The 19,298-nt window shown below is 37.7% G+C and overlaps 2 protein-coding genes across 3 annotated transcripts; both read left to right on the forward strand.

Annotated features, from left to right (window-relative positions):
* Positions 1-202: 202 nt before the first annotated feature.
* Positions 203-3,868, forward strand: LOC115980022 (DNA damage-repair/toleration protein DRT102-like). Of its 2 annotated transcripts, XR_004089273.1 has the most exons (2): positions 203-1,947; positions 2,948-3,868. XR_004089273.1 is itself a non-coding variant. In XM_031102209.1 (1 exon), the coding sequence occupies exon 1, from the start codon at positions 853-855 to the stop codon at positions 1,741-1,743; it is 891 nt and encodes a 296-aa protein (XP_030958069.1). In that variant the 5' UTR covers positions 203-852; the 3' UTR covers positions 1,744-1,996. The 2 variants fall into 2 exon arrangements, 1 of the variants encoding a protein (XP_030958069.1); XM_031102209.1 differs by lacking the exon at positions 2,948-3,868 and having other exon boundaries at positions 203-1,996.
* Positions 3,869-11,184: 7,316 nt separating this feature from the next.
* On the forward strand, positions 11,185-18,159 carry LOC115980621. Its single transcript, XM_031102851.1, has 10 exons — positions 11,185-11,550; positions 11,700-11,894; positions 12,048-12,437; positions 12,595-13,161; positions 13,249-13,425; positions 13,796-13,800; positions 13,906-13,910; positions 14,045-14,049; positions 14,162-14,175; positions 17,946-18,159. Exons 1-10 carry the CDS (start codon positions 11,185-11,187, stop codon positions 18,157-18,159), a joined length of 1,938 nt encoding a protein of 645 aa, XP_030958711.1.
* The last annotated feature ends 1,139 nt before the right edge of the window (positions 18,160-19,298 follow it).

The following is a 19,298-nucleotide window of genomic DNA, read 5'->3' on the forward strand; positions in this document are numbered from 1 at the left end:
CCTATCTGCTTAAGCACCTCCGCTTCATAAAGCTCAATGGGAAGCTCACAAAGGCATATCCAAACCGCAACCAGTGAGACATTAGCTGTTGATGGCTTGAAGAAAGGTTCCCATGGCCTTATAGATAGAAACTAATCACCAATAAACCATGGGCCTCTCATTAAAACACTATCAAGGTCCTCCTTGGAAAAGAATCTGACCAGAAAAAACCCAAACCCAATATCTACACAATCCATTCTACTCGCCGGCCTCCACATTTGGTTCAGCTTGGTCCGCATGTATAGGAGGCTGTTTGTTCTTCCAACAAGCTTGACTATAATAGATTTAGACCAGGGGCCTCTAATGCGCCGTTTTCACCATCAGAATCAACATCTTCCTCCATAAGGCTATCAAAATCAAAAGCTTCCACATAAGCCCCTGGCATTTCACTCACGAGCTTCTCCTTAAAAGAGGCTCTGGCAAAAGACTCAAGAGTTATGAAGCCCCGAGGATGGAGAGCTCTCCCTTGGGCCCACATTAAACTCGACGTGATGGAGGTCTTTAACCTTCTTGTCACTCCAAGCAAGCTCTGCTTCTTCCTCCCTAGAGAGCGTGCGTGGTTTCATGTCCTAGAGAGCGTAACTTGGTTAATGTCCTAGAGAGCTCTCAGTAGAGAACACTGTAGCGTTTTTGGGTAGAATATGCAAAGGCTGCTTCATGCTTCCAAAGTCTTAAGACTTTTTGTTTTTTCCCATTCCCTCGTCCCAACTTCAAGTCCAGATTCATTTCTTTGTCGCCCTCATACACTCTCAATATATCACTCTTCCAAAAAGTCTCCCTCTACTCTCTGTCTACTTCTCTTACCTCACCAACATGGCCGAGTCTACCACCACCACTACCACTCGTCCTCTCAAAATCATAGCCGGAGCCGACTCCTTCGGCTGCACTCTCAAAGACACCTTGGTCTCCCATCTCCGTTCCCTCAACATCGAAGTAGAAGACCTCGGTACCTCCTCCTACTACACCATCGCCGCCGAAGTTGGCCGCCAAGTCTCCGAGTCTTTCACCACCCCCGCCGCCACAGAAACCCGTGGCCTCGTCGCCTGTGGCACAGGCGTTGGTGTTGCTATCTTCGCCAACAAATTCCCATACGTTTCTGCAGCCACTTGTCTCACTCCTGAAGAAGCTCTCAACGCTCGCTTCATCAACAACTCCAATGTCCTCGCAGTCTCAGGCATGTCCACTTCACCCTCCACCGCCGTTGATATCCTCAACACTTGGCTCAACACTCCTTTCAATATAGAGTCTTTTCTTGACAACTCTACGCCCACCATTGGACCTGGTTCTTCTCAGTCTTATGAATCTGCAAAATGTGCTATTTGTTGTTTGGTGAAGAATAGGAAATTGAATCCGATCGATATAATCCCAGGTGGGTCTATGAAGATTTTGAGAGAGACTCCCACATCGGCTATTGTGAGGTTTAAAGCTGGGAGTGTGGAGCCGGCTCATCATCATACTTTTGGGCATGATTTGGTGGTGATGGAGGGGAAGAAGAGTGTGTGGAATTTGAGCAAAAAGGAGAGGTATGATTTGGGTGTTGGGGATTTTTTGTTTACTCCAGCTGGGGATGTGCATAGAGTGAAGTATTATGAGGATACTGAGTTTTTCATCAGGTGGGATGGGAAATGGGATATGTTCTTTGATGAGGACCTTGAGACTGCTAAGGCTGCTGTTGAGAAAGAATTGGGAAATGGGGCTGTGTGAAAATGAATCAGTATGTGTGTAAAAGATATTAATGGGGTTGAAATATTGTGCTGCTACTTAGTGCTATTAAGAAGGAATTGGGAAATGGGTCTGCGAGAAAATGAATCAATATGGTTTCTATGTATGTGTTTCTAAGATGTTTATAGGGTTGAGTATTGTGCTACTGAGGAGGAATCCAGTTCTGGGTCTCCATAATAAAGAAGAGTATGTATTATACTTAAACCAACTCTTGTATTGATATGGTGTTGTTACTTATGTTTGGTTTATCTGCTGTTTTTTTTTTTAATATGATGCTGTTGGTAGTGTTATGTTATGGGTGTTAAGTAGGAATTTGCTTGCTTGTTATTGACTTGGTGGTTTAATTCTGTTGAACCCTTTTGTTTCAATGTAAAACTCGGTGTTCTCTTTGTTATTGATGACTTTGGCTTGATCATTAGAATTGAACAAGCTAGACTTGAAAAACCTGACTTAACTCAAACATGAATATGGCTGTTTTCATTCGAAAGTTAGCTGTTAGATATCTAAATTTTCTTAATGGCTCAAGGAAGCATAATGATGTCTGTTCCTCATTATTGTTATTGTTATTGTTACTATAGGTCAAACTTTGGTACAGTACTACCTAGTTAATCATTTGACAATTAGTAAAAATAATTACAAAACCCTTTGTGGTTTGGCTTAGAATTAGTAAACTGACGTGATTGTTTCAACAAAAAAAAACTATAATCCAGAACAATTTCTTTTTTCTTAGTGGTTAAAACTATCCATCTTAATGTATAAAACTATTTCGAACTGTCTTCTTCTCTCACTTCTCAACCTCAGTCTCTCTCATTCTCTCAGATCTTAATCCCAAAGCACACTGGTGAATCTCATTTTTGCAAATCTAGACAATGTTGTTTGCCTTCTTCTCTCAATCCCAATCTCATGCCTCATTCGAGACTTTGTGGCAAGATTTTAATATCTATATATTAGATTAGGGTTCTAATTTATTTGTGGTTGAGAGAGAGAGAGAGAGAGGAGAATATGTCTTTTGGTTTCATTTGGCATGTGGTTTTGTCTGAATCATTTTATATGTCTTTGGGTTTATTTGGCATGTGAATTTAATTTAATTTCGTCAATAACCATTATTACAATTCATAGTTTCATAATATTGTTGATGACTATATTTGATTCCAAGGCCTTTTTTTCATTGGTTTATGTGTAACAGGCCCAATGCATAAATACGAAGCAGTACTGACAGGGCAATTAGCATAATAGTCTTATTTTTGCTGGAGCATAGTTACCACCTCAATTTGTTTGGACAATCTGGTCTACTTGTGAACTCATCTCCAAACAAGGGTTGAAAGGATTTTTTTTTGTTTTTGTTAGAATAGATAGAAGTTGGGTTGGAATGATTTGGTGGCTGAACATGTTTGTCTCCACCAACACCAAAATGAAATCCCTTCACATTGCATTAGTGCCATACATGTATTTGATTAGATGTTAGTAACATTTTTTTTTCATACCAGTGGCAGCACTTCGCCACTTCCTCCACCCCAATCTGAGTGTTGACCCATTTCCACACCTCCATCTTCCCCACCCCTCCCATTTGTTTCCACCAACACTAAAATGGAATTCCTTCACATTGCATTAGTGCCATACACATTGGTTAGTTGTTAGTAGCAATTTTTTTTCATACTAGTGGCAGTGCTTTGCCGCTTCCTCCACCCCAGTCCCAGTGTTGACCCAATTCCCCACCCCCATCTTCCTCAGCCACCCACTTCTTATAAAGTTGCTTAATTTTCCCAGCAGTTCAACAACCATTGCTTCTTTATCATGTCTTCCTTCCCCTTAGTTCCTGTTCTTCTGGCAACCCATTAATCTCAGAATATATTCACTCCCATGTTTGTTATTAAATTTTTTTTTTCAGTCCAAAAACCATTGGTGGTCCAAACCTGATGGTTAGATGTTTTATATATCTAACTTTTGTAGCACAGTGATTAAGGTCAACTAAGCATTGCCATGCTGCTGAAATGTACAAGCTGTGAGATGTAAGGTGACATTTTAGACTTTATGGTAGTTGTTGAGTTTGACTTAACTCTGTCTTATCAAATTCTAAAAGTATACTCTATGGTCTTTGATTCTAGCTGTGTTTTTGCTTAGTATATTTCCTCAAGAAACTGAGGTGCTTCATGGGAAACTTTTGTTATAAACTTAAATCTTTTCTTCCCTTTCCAGATAAAATTTTGTTGGTGAATTTGGCTTGATTAAAAATTGAACAAGTTGTACTTGAAATACCTGACTAAACTCAAACATGTATGAGATCTTTTAAACATGAATTTGGCTTCTTTTCATACTAAAGTTGGCTGTTAGATATCTAAATTTCCTCAATGGCTTAAGGAAGCATAATGATGTCTTTAATTGAACTACTTCTTCATTTTTATTATTGTTATTGTTAATATGAGTCAAACTTTTGTACGGTACAACCTGTCAATCATTTGAAATTAGTCAATAGAATTACAAAAAACCATTGTGATTTGGCTTGGAATTAGTAAATTCACATGATTATTTTTAAAAAAAGAGTACCTATAATCCAGACAATGTCATCTGTATTAATGCTTAAAACTACCTGTGCTGTCATAATGTTCAAAACTATTTCAAAGTGTCTTCTTCTCTCACTTCTCAGTCTCAGTCTCTAATTTTAATCCCAATGAACAAATTGGTAAATCACAATCTCTCAAATCTCAATCCCAAAGCACGCATTGTAAATGTCATTCTCTCAAATCCAAATGATGTCATTTGCCTTCTTTTCTCAGTCCCAATCTCATGCCTCATACGCGACTTTGTGGTAAATTTTTAATATCTACATATTAGATTAGGATTTTTTTTTTTTTTTAAATTTATTTGTAGTAGAGAAAAGAGAGTTTGGAGAGAGAGAGGGGAGAATATATCTTTGGTTTTATTTGGCATGTTGGTTATCTATATGATCTTATGTCTTTGGGTTTACTTGGCATGTGAGTTTAATTTAATTTTTTCAATTCATATAAATTTATAATCTTTATTACAATTCATTTTTTGTATCATGACAATTACTAAAAAATTCTTCTTCAGTTGCATATGCTACTATAAAACTTTTCTTCAGTTGTGTTTGCTACTATAAATCTTTTACACTGATCTTCATTTGTAGTTCTACTAGCATACGAAATCTTTGCAGTTGCGACTGTTACTGTAAAACATTTTTTCAAGGCTACTATAAAACTCTTCTTCAGCTAACATCATCTTCTTCTGAAAAATAAAATGTAATGTAAACAAGCAAGAACAATTATTATAACAACAATTGTAAAAAATTCGTGTAAGTAATATAATCCAATTACAAGTTGGCATGTGTGTCAAAAAACATGGTTTTGTGCTTTAAATAGGAAAACGAGAATTTTCATGAAATTTACCAAAAAAAAAAGAGTTGCTACAGAACAAGCCCTTGGTCCACAATTGTTTTTTTAATAGTAAGTGCTTAACTAAATTCATTAAAGGAGGCAAAATACAAATGTATAAAAGTACTAGAAATGTTAGTAGTTATTTTTTATTTTATTTAAATATCATTTTTTTTTCTTTAGAACCGTGTAGGATACATGTGGCGACCCTAACTGTCCCAAATTTTGGGAGTAAGCTTGTTATTGTTGTTGTTTGTGTATAAACATAAACTGAACTTTCTTTTTGTACTAATCTGTATAAGATCTTACAACTAACTCTGTTTTATTAAATGCATCTTCTATGTGTGGGGTTTGTATTGTGCTGTTAGTACGATTGAAAATAAATTCCAAATTGGGTCTGCTTGAAAATCAATCAATATGGTTTCTATGTTTTTGTTTCTAAGGTGTTTGTGATACTGAGGAGGAATCCAGTTCTTGGTCTCTGTAATAAAGAGTATGTATCATATTTGAACCAACTCTTGTCTTGATGTGCTATTGTTACTTCTGTTTGGTTTAGCTGCTGTTCTTTTATATGATCTATGATGCTGTTATAGTGTTATGCTATGGTTGTTGGTAGGGATGTGCTTGATGTTTATTAATTTTGTGATTAAATTTTGTTCTCCTATTTTTGGTTCAATGTAAAACTTAGTTTTCTCTTGGTTTTTTAAGAAGCTGGCATAAATTTAAGAAGCTAGAATTACCTGACTAAACTCAAATATGTTTATACATGATTTGTTTATTTTCATGCTAAAGATGGCTGTTAGAATATCTTTATGTGTGATAGAATATAGGACTGTTCTCTCCCTTATCTACATTTTCTCAATGTCTCAAGGAATCATAATGATACTTGTAATCAAACTACTTTGCTAGAATTACCTGACTGAACTCAAACATGTTTAAACATGATCTGTTTATTTTCATGCTAAAGATGGCCGTTAGAATATAGGAGTGTTTTCTCCCTTATCCACATTTTCTCAAAGAATCATAATGATACCTGTAATCAAACTACTTTGCTATTTATGAAGCACAATTGATTATTGCCTAGTTGATAAGGGTTTTCTGAAATGATATGTAGTTATCACTAGAAAGGATGGATAGTCCAAAGTAAAGTTTAGACTACATTACTTCTCCGGTGTTCACTCTCTTTTGAACTGAGATGAGTAACCCTCTCTTTTCCATTCTAGCAATTTAAAGAAGTTAGTTGTCTTTTTATGCAGTATTAGCTTAGACTGTTTCTAGCGTTCCCTGTGTAAAAGTTAGTCTGAAGTAGATTTTCATTATGCACTCAATAGGTGCATGCATAGAATAAGTTTCAAGATTGTATCGAAAACGATGGAGGAAAAAAATTGCTTCTCTTCAAGATTGTTGGGCTGTATTTTGATTGATTAAAACTTCTTAGGAAGCCATATTTCTTGTATCAGAACTTGATGTCATGGCCCGAGAAATGTACAATTTTGTTTTTGAACCAAGCCAGAGACATGTATGATGATAGACTTAGCTTTGGGAGTGACTCCAATAGTTTATTAGCTTAGTTCAACTAACCATGATTCAAGTTGGTTGGGAAGTGCTTCTAAACGCCCATCCACTACACATGTATGATGTTAGTAGGTTTTCATATATCTGAGAGTTTGGCAGTAGATTGGCACCAATAGTGAACAATTTGAAAGTTTGTCGACTTCTCTAGTGGAGGTGAAGGTGAATTAGATTTTGCTCATGTTTTCTTTTGTTTGTTTGTAATTTCTTTCATTCATTATAAGATTGTGTTTCTCTGGTATGCTTGATAGGACATTGTGGCAAGAAAGCCCTTTGGTCTCGTTGGGTTTCTTCACTTGTAAAAGACCATCTTGGTTCCTGGTCAGATTTCTCCTGGAAGTTTTAGGGGTTTCATTTCAACAGAGCAACCAAGGGTGAATGTTTGAGCAACCTATTGAATTTTCCTTTTTCAAACATGAAAGTTAAAAATTGTGCACTCTTTTCTTTCGCTGGGTATAAGTTGAACTGATTATGTATTAAATTCCGGCTGAATTTGCACTCTTTCTACTTCCAGAATCCCTCCTAGTCGTTGTAATCAAACCACTTTTCTAACATCTAACTTTTAGCGGATAATGTAAGCAATCAAATAGAATGTCTTGACTTATCCTAAGTCTGTTGTTGGTTTTAGGAATTGGGGATTGTTTTCATGTCAATAAAGCACCCCTTGCTGTGCAACTTAACAAATTAACCAAAAAAGAAAAAGAAGACGAAGGAAACACCCCTCAACAGTCTTGATCAATTCTACTTTTCTAGTCTAGTTCTGAATGCATATGTTTGCATTCCTGTCCAAGTTGTTGCCACTAGGTATTCTGAAAGATCAGAGATGTGCTCTACAAACTTGCTTACAACCAACTTCTGAACAACAGACGCTTTTACACTAACAAATGTTTTATACAAAATCTAATGTTGGACAAGTTACCAAAATTGCGTCTCAAAGTTCGCCAATTAGAGTGGCATGGTAGGTAGGTTGGATGGATAGGGGATCATAAAGAGCTAGATTCATACTAGCCTGCTCCAGCCATTCAAAGAATTTGAGGGAGGCAACTGACCCCCTAAAACCCTCTTGACTCCTCTATAAAACAGTCTGCAGATCCTCCTTGCTTTCTTTGCTTTTCAATTTTAAGAGCTAAACTTAAGATGCCTCTCCAATCCTTTGATGCTTTAACCTGATCTTATCTTGATTCTGGAATCCATTTCTGTTTCTTTCATTCCTTGTGGAGAAACAAGCTTTCACAACAGTCAGCATTTCATTTTGCAAGGCAAGAATGCTTACGAGCTTAAGAATATTTGAGGAGCAGTTAATGTTTGCAGCAGAGGTTCAAGGATCATTTTTGTGAGTTAATGATTGTGGTGAGAATGATGATGCTGGTGTGTATTGTGGTACCATTGCTTTGTATTTGAGAGGGATTTTGTGTAGCCATAGTGGCAATGAAAATGGAGCTGGCAGCAGTGTTAGTACTGCTGTTGGCCCCTGTAACCTGGTTTTATTGTCACATGAAAATTCATTTTCAGATTATAACATGAAACATTAAGATCTATATGGTTCTGTCAATAAATTTCATATTATGCATGCATACATTTAATACAATAACATATAAATGCTACAAGCTGGTTTTAGAACAAATATACTCAGTTCTGGAGCAATTACCCGACTGCTGAAAGAACTTGAACACTGCATGGTACAGAAAATGATGCAAGAGACAATACCCTCTTGCAACCTTGATTTACAACCTGGGATACACTCTCTAGTGCACCCCCAATAAGCTCTTTTTCTCATGGGCCTTATGGCTTGCAGCTAGAATGACGAAGCACATAACTAGCAATCCACAATTTATGCTGTCATCCATTTCTCTCTCTCAAATTTTGCTAATGTGTTTGTGTTGGAGTGCAAGGAGTAGGAGAGATACATAGGCCTATTTAGTTCTTAGTTTATTAATCGTTGATTAACTCTTAAAAGTGAGATTTGGCTGTAAAGGAGTATGATTGGTTGGTTGATAACTCAAGGTTTGCAATGAAAATACTTAAAATGGGATTTGTTTTATTGTTGTGTACCTAGCTCTTATTATCACCTACCTTAATTTATCACTGCTCTCCCTGTCACCAATCCAACAATTACTATATGAAGGTGCTTGGTGGTTCCATGATTTTGAGCCCAAATAAATAAAAGTTTGTTCAATGATTTAGGTGAGAGCAGTTCTATTTTGGGCCTATATATTCTAGTAGTTACTGAGTTAGCTTCTTTTTTCCTTGTTTTGTCGTTTGTAAAATACATATGATACTGTCCAATTTTTATTTTGATGATTTGCAATTTCAGGGAAAGCCCTTCCATACCAAAGCCCGAATATCCAACACATAAACTCAAGACGCCCTCTCCTTAGTCCTTACCCGGCTGATATTCTTGTTTGTATTATGATAGTTTTTGTTTGGCGAAATGCACATTTTAGTCCTTACATTTTCAGGCGATTCTCATTTTAGTCCCTATATTTTATTTTTACCGCTTTTAGTCCCTATCCTGAAAAACGGTTCCTATTTTAGTCCCTGCTGTTACATCAAAAACGGATATTGCTGACATGGCAAACGGCATTGATAAATAATAATAAACTAATGTCCATGTGGCCTATCTTGCAGCTGTTGGTTACTCCCTGCCCTTAGTAGTCATGTGTCCCTCACGTGACAATCCCTAACCCAAATAAAACCCTAAATCACGCCAACCACACCTGACTACACATGACGGCTGACTTGCAGAATCCCTAATCTCTTACCTTACCCGTTGCTCATCACATGACCATAGATTTGCCAAAAAAACCACAAATCGGCAAGCATAATCATAGATAGCTTTAGAGTGTTTGTGCTAAGCGGATTGCGAAGGTTGTATTTCTCTCCAACTCTCTCTCTCTCTCTCTCTCTCTCTCTATGTTATGAATGCCATTTTTAAGTGCTGGGTAATTGTTCTGAGTCTGAATCTCAACTGTTTGGTTTTGAGAATTTGGGAATTTTGAGATGTTGTGTTTTGTTATTGCTCTGGAATTTCAATCTATCTCTATTTTTCTCTCGTTGTGTCTCAATCTCACTCTCTCTCTTCCTCTCTCCCTTTATAGCTTTTGTAGTGGACATAATACTGACTGTGATAGTGGAATATTTTTGGGATTTGCATTGTTTGGTTGTTGTGTGTTGCTTTTGGTATTTGCAACTCTATTTGTTTTACTTTTTGTTTTAATTTTGTTTATCAAGGACCACAATACTGACTGTATTTTTGTTGGCAATTGCATTGTTTGTCTGTATTGTATGTCACTATTGTTTATTAGGGACCACTATATTGACCTTGATAAACCATGGAATCTTTGTGTTGGTATTTGCATTGATTGTTTGTATTGTGTCTTGCTTTTCAAGAAGTGGCTGGGTCCATGTGTTCTCTTTGTCAGTATTGTATGCTTTTTTATTTGTTTATTAGCCTAACAAAGTATTATTAATTTTAAAAAGTAGATATTTGTTTTCATTCTATTTTCTTCCCGTAACTTGCATGCAAGATGGATGAGCTTTTTACTCTGCATGTCCACCATGGTGGGCATTTCATGTGGGACCCTCAAGTGTATGTGGGAGGGACAGTTGATATAGTGGATAATTGTGACCCAGATAAGTGGTCAAAAGTAGAGATTGAGAGTATTTGTAGGGAGTTTGGCTACACTGAAGTGGGTAAGCTATGGTTTAAAATGCCTGGTGTGAACCCAGAGCAATCGAATTTCCATCAGGTGGTTGATGATGATGCTGCTATGTTCATGACTGACTCGATGAAGGGATATGGGGAGATTCATGTCTTTGTGAAGCATCTAGTGCATGAACCACTTGAGTTACCAGTGGAGGATTTTGATCCCTTAGCTGCTAGACTACCTGGTAGTGAATTAGAAGGTGTAAATGCTAAGGCCTTAGAGGTTTTTGTTAGTGACAATGTGCTTCAAAGTAATCACTATTATGAGTATGCTGAGTATGGTGATAAAGAGTACAAACCTGATTTTTCACAATTTGAAGGCCATGATAATGTTGAATTTACTAATGTTGACCATGGTAAGCCACATGAGGTAGATGCTGAGCAAGTTTGTGCTAGGAGGGCTGGCAAAGCACCAGTTGTTGATGACCAAGTTGAAGAGAGTAGTGAGGGTAGTGAGGATGAGAGGAGTGACTTAGAAGAAGAGCCAGAAATGCAACCAATGAACATTGGTGAAGATAGTACTGATAGTTGGGACAATCAAGTTGAAAATGATAAGGTTGAACCAGGACAAATGGGTGGTGGTGTCATGAATCTAACTATGAGAGTGAGGAGCTACTTAGCCTTGACAAATCATCATCAAGCAGTGAGGATGGTGATGATTCAAGTGATGATGACATCCCTATTGCTGAGGTTGACAATTGTATTAGGAGGAGCAAATATCCAATCTTTAGGCCAGTAGCCAAAGTTGAGCACCTAATGTTTGAGAAGGATATATTGTTCATCTCAGCTAAACAATTTAAAGATGCTATAACTGATTATGCAGTCCATGGTGGGTGGGGTATAAAATTTGTGAAAAATGACTTGGTGAGAGTGAGAGCCCGATGCCAGCCAAGGTGCAAGTTTGTTGCCTACCTTGCAAAGGTGCCAAGGGAGAAGAGTTTTAGATTGAAAACACTAAACATGGAACACACATGCAGTAGAAGTTATAGAAATCCAAGATGCACAACATCATACATTAGGAAGAAGTTAGTGAAGAGGGTTAGGAGACAGCCTGACATAAAACTCAAGGACATTCAGGATGCTGTGCATGAGAAGTATGTGGTTAACATAAGTACAGGCAAGGCAAGTAAGGCTAGAGAAAAAACTTAAGATGTTGTTGATGGGGCCCACACTGCACAGTTCAACCATGGGAGCACTATGTTGAATTGAGAAGGTGCATTCTTGGGAGCACAGTATTGATGAAGGTGCATATTTATAATGATAGTGATTAGGCAGCTAAGCATGGATTTGCAATTGGGCTGCCATATTTTGAAAGAATCTACATCTGCCTGGAAGGTTGCAAGAAGGGCTTCTTGGCAGGGTGCAGGCCAATCATTGGTCTAGATGCATGCCATCTAAAGACCAAGACAGGTGGTCAGCTGATGTGTGCTATTGGCAGAAATCCTAATGATGAATACTTCCCCTTTGTATATGCAATAGTCGAAGCTGAAACAAAGGACACTTAGACCTAGTTTCCTAATTTATTGCTTGCTGACATAGAAGATGGCAACAAATGGGTGTTCATATCTGACCAGCAGAAGGTATGATGGTAGCTTTATTGCTTGCTGAATTAACTGTAGTTGGTGGTAGCTTCATTGCTTGCTGAATTAAATGATTGTGCTTTGCAAGGGTTAGTGAACACCTTTGTTGACAATTGGCCACAATACAAGTACAGGATTTGCTGTAGACATTTATACAATAATTTGAGGAAAAATCATCCTAGTGTCCTTATTAGAGACCTTTTTTGGAAAGCAACCAAGGCTACCTATCAGCAAGCATATGAGAGGGCAATGAATGAGCTAAAGGAGGTGGATGAAGATGCATTCAAATGGCTGCTGTCTCACTCAACAACTATCCGGGCTAGGCACATGTTCAAAAGTGATGGCCAGAGTGACACAGTCCTGAACAACATGTGTGAAAGCTTCAACAACGTGATAGTTAAGTTCAGGAGCAAACCTATAATCACTATGGTATGCATAATTCTCCCTTTCATGTGCATTGTGATCCATAGACCTATGTAATTCATGAATGATTAATTCTCCCTTTCTCTCTATGTGCTAGCAACTTAAGTGTATTAGGCTATATCTAATGACTAGATTTTAAGCAAACAGAGAAATGATTATGAAGGTGGAATCTGAGTTGTGTCCTAAGATAAGGAAGAGATTGTACAAGGAGAAGTTGGCATGTAGTAAGTGGTTAGCATGTTGGGCTGGTCGTACGAAGTTTGAAGTGAAGAATGGGCTGGAGAGTTTCATTGTGGACTTGGAAGAGAAGAAGTGCAGCTGTAGGAAGTGGGACATAATTGGCATACCATGTTACCATGTCATTTCCTGTATATTTTTCAAAAGAAAATATGCTAAAAAGTATGTCAATGCTTGCTACAAAAGGACTACCTACATTGATTGCTATGAACCCATTATAGAGCCCATCAATGGCCAGAATATGTGGAGACTTAGTGGGCTACCACCTGTGCAACCCCCTATCAAGAGGAGACCTCCTATTAGGCTTAAGAAGAAGAGGGCACTGGAGCCTGATGAACCTAGAGGTCATAGAAAAAATAGAGGTCTAGGCATCTTAAAACAATGCAAGTTATGTGGGAAATTAGGACACAACAGGAGGAGCTGCAAGGGAGAAATAGGAGGGAACTCCTCCTTGCCTGGGAGTGCATCCCAAGCTAATAGGACCACTAGGAGGGTAAATATACTACTTTGATTTAGATATCCCTATTGTTTTGTTTTTCAGTTGGCAGATTATTAATTGTTATTATGCTTGTACTTGCAGGCAGCCAAGGATGGTCATGCAAACAGCCCAGCTGTAGGTAGTGCACAACCAGGCTCCAACGCTCAACCAGGTTCCAATGCTCCACCCCCCACTAATAACCAGTCCAATCCAAGACCAAAAAGACAGAGGAAGAGAAGTGCAGTCACCACTAAGATCTTGAATGCAACTAGGAATGCAGTATGATATATGGCAGCAATGAGATCTGCTAGAAGACAGCAAGCTGAAACAGGACCTTTTTTTTTTGTTGTGCTATATATTGAAAGCACTCTTCATATGTTTTTGTAATTGCTAGAACTATTGGCATTTTGTAATTATTGTGGTACACCAAAAACTTTCATTGGTGTTAAATATTTTGTAATTATTCTCCCATTGTTATGATGATTCAGCTTCCATTATTCAGATTTGTTGGTTTTTAGCATTGGTTTTTAAAAGGCTTAAACTCATGTCTTTTGGATCAAGCTTGAGTGTATTACATAGTCAACATGTATGCAAGTAATATTCAAGCTTGGAAAACTTGAGCTTGAGCTTAAGCTTGGTGATTGTGCAGGTTTGGTGATTATGCAGGTTTCGTGAATGTGCTAGGCAGTTTAATATGTAATGATGTTAAATTTGTAAATGGCAATTTAAATGTAATGATGTTAAATTTGTAAATGGCAGGTTTGGTAAATATTTTATATGGTGTTATGCAGTTTAATATGTAATGATGTATGATGTATGAATTAATGTGTAATGATGTATGATGTATGAATTAATGTGTGATGATGTAATGATATATGAATAAATGTAAATTATGCAGGTTTGGTAAATTATGCAGTTTAATATGTAATAAATGTAAATTATGCAGTTTAATAAATGTAATTATGCAGGTTTGATAATAAATGTAAATTATGTAGTTTAATATGTAATTATGCAGGTTTTCTCAACTGAGTCAGTTTAATATTGTTTGTTATATTAATCATGTCCCTGAGTTCCAATTTTGATGACCTCCTATATACTTATATGTACTTATATGTACTTATATGAGATAAAGCATAAAGAGCTCATATGACCTTCATGTAATATTGAGATGTGACTGAGATGTCAATGAGATAAAGCATAAAGATTTGCCTCTTTTTGATTTGTCAATTACATATCATTTTGGCTTTGAATATCAGGCTGCTGGTGTGCTAGCTCAAACTATCAGCTCCTTTTATTTTGCAGCTAGTCAATTCCTTTTATTTGAGTGATGCTAAATATATTACAAAATTTACTTCATAAGTTTTAAAAACTGATGTTTCTGCAGTCAGCTCCATTTTCTTGCTTGGCAAACTCAAATTGCTGTGTTAAATTGCTGTCTAAAACAGGATGCTATCTCAAATTGCACAGTTAATATCAAATTGCTATCTCCATTCAAAATTTACTGTTGATGCACAGTTAATATTTTGTTATAACCCTTTTAAGGCACTGTTCAAACTACTTCACAAGGCACAAACCAGGGACGAAACCAGGATTTGAACCTGGGAGGGGGGGGTGGCAAAGCTTAAAACAATTTTTTTTTTATGAAAATAAAAACTAACACCTATTTCATATTCAACAAAATACTACATATAAAATAAGTGTTTCTTAAACATTTGATATTATAAAAATGTCAACAAAGTATAACACACAAAGTGACAAAGACAAAGTTCACAAGTTCATATATATATATATATATATATTACTAATATTAGCCACATCACACAAAGTGACAAAGACAAAATTTTTAATAAAACCAAAACAATCAGACCAAAGACTTGGTCAATTGGTCACAAAAAAGAGTCACTTATGACTTACCAAAGACTAGTCTTCACAATTAATAGTACTCACAAGTGACTACCAAAGACTACTCTCACAAATAACAAATTCACTATCACAATTCAATACTCACATCCTACTATCCTGGTCCCACTTTATTTCTTTATGGTTTAAACCCAAAAAAAAAAAAAAAAGTTACAAACACTGAAAGTCTAAAATCGATCCACACAATCACAAAAAGGAAAAAGTCACAAACAATTACACTTTACACAGTGGTCAATACTCAATAGTCAATACAAAGCCACAAACACAAACTAAGTCTACAGTCCACACATTGACACAAGCATAGTGAACACACCAGTCCAATAAAAGCCACAATTCACAAATACAGTCAACACACACAGTCACCACAGTCCATAAAAAAAAAAAATGCAGAGGGCAAACTTGGCAGAGGGTAAACGACTAAGGCACTAGGTAGAGCAATATAACAAAGACAAAAAAAAAAAAAAAACAAAATTATGAACTTGAGAGAGGAGAGAAATTTCTTAGATTTACCATGTGTGACTGTGATGAAGGATCTGAGGAGGAGCGGCAGCAGCAACAATCCAGACTCCGGATCTGATCTGAGGAAAAGAACAGCAGCAGCAGTGATGGTTGGAGGAGGTGTTGATGCTTGATGAGGTTGAGTGGAGCCGTGGAGGAAGAGTGAGGTTAGGGTAAAAATTTGAGAATTGTAATTTAGGTGTTCAGATTTCAGTCCATATTTATTTTTTATTTTGTTTGTCGGTGGTTTTTTTATTTTTTTAAATTGGGGGGGGGGGGGAGGGGGGCTATTAGGAAAATTTAATATACAAGTTTTTTGGAGGGGGGGTAGCTAGCTTTTTTTTGGGGGGGGGGGGGGGGGGGGGGAATGGCCCCCCCTACCCTAATGTAGGTCCGTTCTTGGCACAAACACTTCACAAAAATGTAATAAATTGGTACACAAATCATAGATCAATTAAAAAGACCATGTTCCATTGCTAAAGTCTCGGATTACAATGAGAATTACACTAAAATTTAGGCATTTTCCCACTAATACATACCAACACAAATTATGGCATTTTTCCACTAATACCTACCCACCTAATGACCCATTCTCCCCCCCCCCCCCCCCCACCTATTTAGCCAACCAAAAGAAGCATCAAACAGAGTAGCCCACTTATCACCAGAGACAGCCCCAAGCAAATGAGCAGCCTCTTCTCTCTTCCTGTAGCCTACAATGGCAGCTTTAAGGGTCAAAATTCGTTGCCTCTGCTCTGGAATCAGCACCTTGCCACGCTCGTAGATTTCATCATCACGCCACTGAAAAAATTTACACTTGCGTCCAACCTGACACCCAAGAGCCAAATAAAACCCATTATATTTTCAACCAAAATCATGAAAAACAACCACAAATAGTATTAGCAAATACTACCTTACCCAGAAACTAAAATAGTATTAGCACAATGTTCTAACACTTGTATTAGCAAAATACAAGAAAACCAATTTAAATTGTCAGCAACAAGCTGAGTTTTTTTTTTTTTGTTTTTAAGAAAATAAATTCTGGGTTCCCAAGACAAGAAAACCAACTTGGGTTTTCTCTACGAATTAGCAAAAAAATTTGGTTGTCAAATATTATGAAGCTGTGTTGGTTTAAGATCAAAATGACGGTCTAGCACATCATTTAAGTTGGGCATGCAACATGAATAGGGAAAGATTACATCTTAGCAAGACAATAATGAAAACTAAGAGAAATAAAAGGACTGTAAATGAAAGAGAGAGGGGTTAGACTTAGACTAAAGGGATTGCGAGCATGAAACAAAAATGAAGAAGGAAAAGCGAAAGGCTAAAGGGAAATGAAATTGGAACCTTAAGTGCTTCCAAAGTTAAAAACCCAGAAATTGAATAAAAATTTACAAACTTTACAAAGAGAGATACTACCTTACCCAATAATTTGGACACCCGTAGAACCTTCTTCCAGGGTTGTCAAGTGTCCACGAAACCACCAAAGCGGGTTTCTCCGAGCAGAAGCATCGGGTTGGGCCCCTTTTCCTCAAGCTTCCACTCGATGACATCAAGCTTGAATCCATGGAAAGCAGTTGATTTGAAGATGTTTATGGGTTGTGTGGTGAGCAAGGAGCAATTGATTTGAAGATGTTTTTGAGTTTGTGACTGGTGAGGGACTTCAATCTATGTGGTGACTAATGAGCGAGGAGCTAAGGAAATTTGGGGGTTAGGGATTTCAATTTGGTGTGATTTGGGGTTTTATTTTGGGTTAGGGATTGTCACGTGAGGGACACGTGACTACTAAGGGCAGAGAGTAACTAACAGCTGCAAGATTGGCCACGTGGACATTAGTTTATTATTATTTATCAATGTCGTTTACCACGTCAACAATATCCGTTTCTGATGTAACGGTAGGGACCAAAATGGGAACCGTTTTTCAGGATAGGGACCAAAAGCGGTAAAAATAAAATGTAGAGACTAAAATGGGAATCGCCTGAAAATGTAGAGACTAAAATGTGTTTTTCGCCTTTTTGTTTTTGAGGTTAATTGATAGAGTAACATAATTTTATAAATGTCACACTTTACATTAAACGTTTTTTTTTTTTAAAGCACTCTTACATTTATTTAATTAGACTTCTGAGAAAAAAAATATATTGCTTTATTTTAAGATCATTGATATTAGATTCTAGTAAACTAAATTATTAAAATAATTTGTTATCAAATAAGGGACTTAAGTTTAACTCACTGTCTGTACCAAAAGCATAACATTAAAAACTAAAAACAGAGACATGGAGTCATGGAGTGTGAGTTCTCTCAAGCAACATGTGAGTTCTGTCATGTACTCTTACTAAAAACTAAAAGTTACCCAAAAAAACTCTGTTTTTGTCTTGCCAAAACAGAGACATGGAGTGTGAGTTCTCTCAAGCAGGAAAGTCCAAGGAAGAAGAAGTTGAGGTCCAACAAAGCAACAAGAAGGCTAAGGATGCGAAAGGAGCCTCGAAGTTTGGCTCTCCTCCTTCCTACAGGGATAAGCTCGTCGATGAGATGCCAGGAGCCTTTGCACAGGCTTTCAAGCTGGATAGTCACGAGTTGGACCTTCCACACCTTCGGTGAAAATGGGTGAACTGGTAAATGGCATGGTGGCTTTCAACCTGACTCTGGACACGGGAAAATCCATTAGGTCTAGATGGAACCATGCATTGATCGTTAAGGTTTTTGGACGGACTATGGGATTTCATTATCTTCACTCGAAGGTAGTGAGTTTATGGAAGCCAGCGGGGAGGCTTGACTGTGTCGACCTGGGTCAAGATTTCTTCCTCATGAGGTTCGGGCTAGTTGAGGATTATGAGAATGTTATTAAGGGAGGTCTGTGGTTTATCAGCGGACATTTCTTGACGGTTAGAGCATGGGAACCAAACTTCAAGCCAGCTAACGCATTGTGTAACATGGTGGCTGTGTGGATTAGGCTACCGGAGCTTCCATTTGAATATTACAACCCTAGGGTGCTAAGGGAAATTGGCAATGTCATTGGACCGGTCCTGAGGGTGGACTCTAATACGGCATCAGAGGCGAGGGGCCGGTTTGCCAGAATTTGCATCCAAGTTAACTTGGACAAGCCACTAACCACGTCCATTCTCCTTGAAGGGGTTGTCCAAGAAGTCTATATGAGGGTATTAGCACCCTATGCTTCTCATGTGGCCGGGGGGGACACCGACGGGAATATTGCCCTTTTACAATTCAGGAAAGGACTCCAGCTGCGATGATGGAGGAGTCTAATGATTCTGCTGATCAAGCTGAAACTAGTGGTGAGGTTGGTGACATTTCAAAAGAGGCGGGAAAGGTGGATCTTGATTTGAAAGGTGATGGGCAAGAAATGTATGGCCCTTGGTTGCTTGTTAAGAGGAAGAAAGCAGTAGCTAAGTCCGAGGGGCATCAAAAACTCAATCAAGGAGTGGGTATGGGTCCAAGCAAGGGGTATTCTAGGAATTTTGAGGCTGTTAATAGGTAGGTTTACAAGTCATGTGACAAGCCAACCTTTAGTAATAGGCATGGGTCTGACGTAGATAGTATGGAGGTGGGTCATAGGGTGTCACATAACCCATCATCGATTAGAGAAAGGAAAAATTCAATGGATTAGAAGCTCTAGACAGCTCAAGAAACACCTTTTCATAATTCTGATAGCCCTCATATTTTTGCTTTTGGCACTGAGTTCAACCCCAAGCACGTTACTTCGCCTAGTACTTCTGTTGATT

Source organism: Quercus lobata, chromosome 3 (assembly GCF_001633185.2).
Source record: "Quercus lobata isolate SW786 chromosome 3, ValleyOak3.0 Primary Assembly, whole genome shotgun sequence".
Taxonomy (NCBI): Eukaryota; Viridiplantae; Streptophyta; class Magnoliopsida; order Fagales; family Fagaceae; genus Quercus; species Quercus lobata.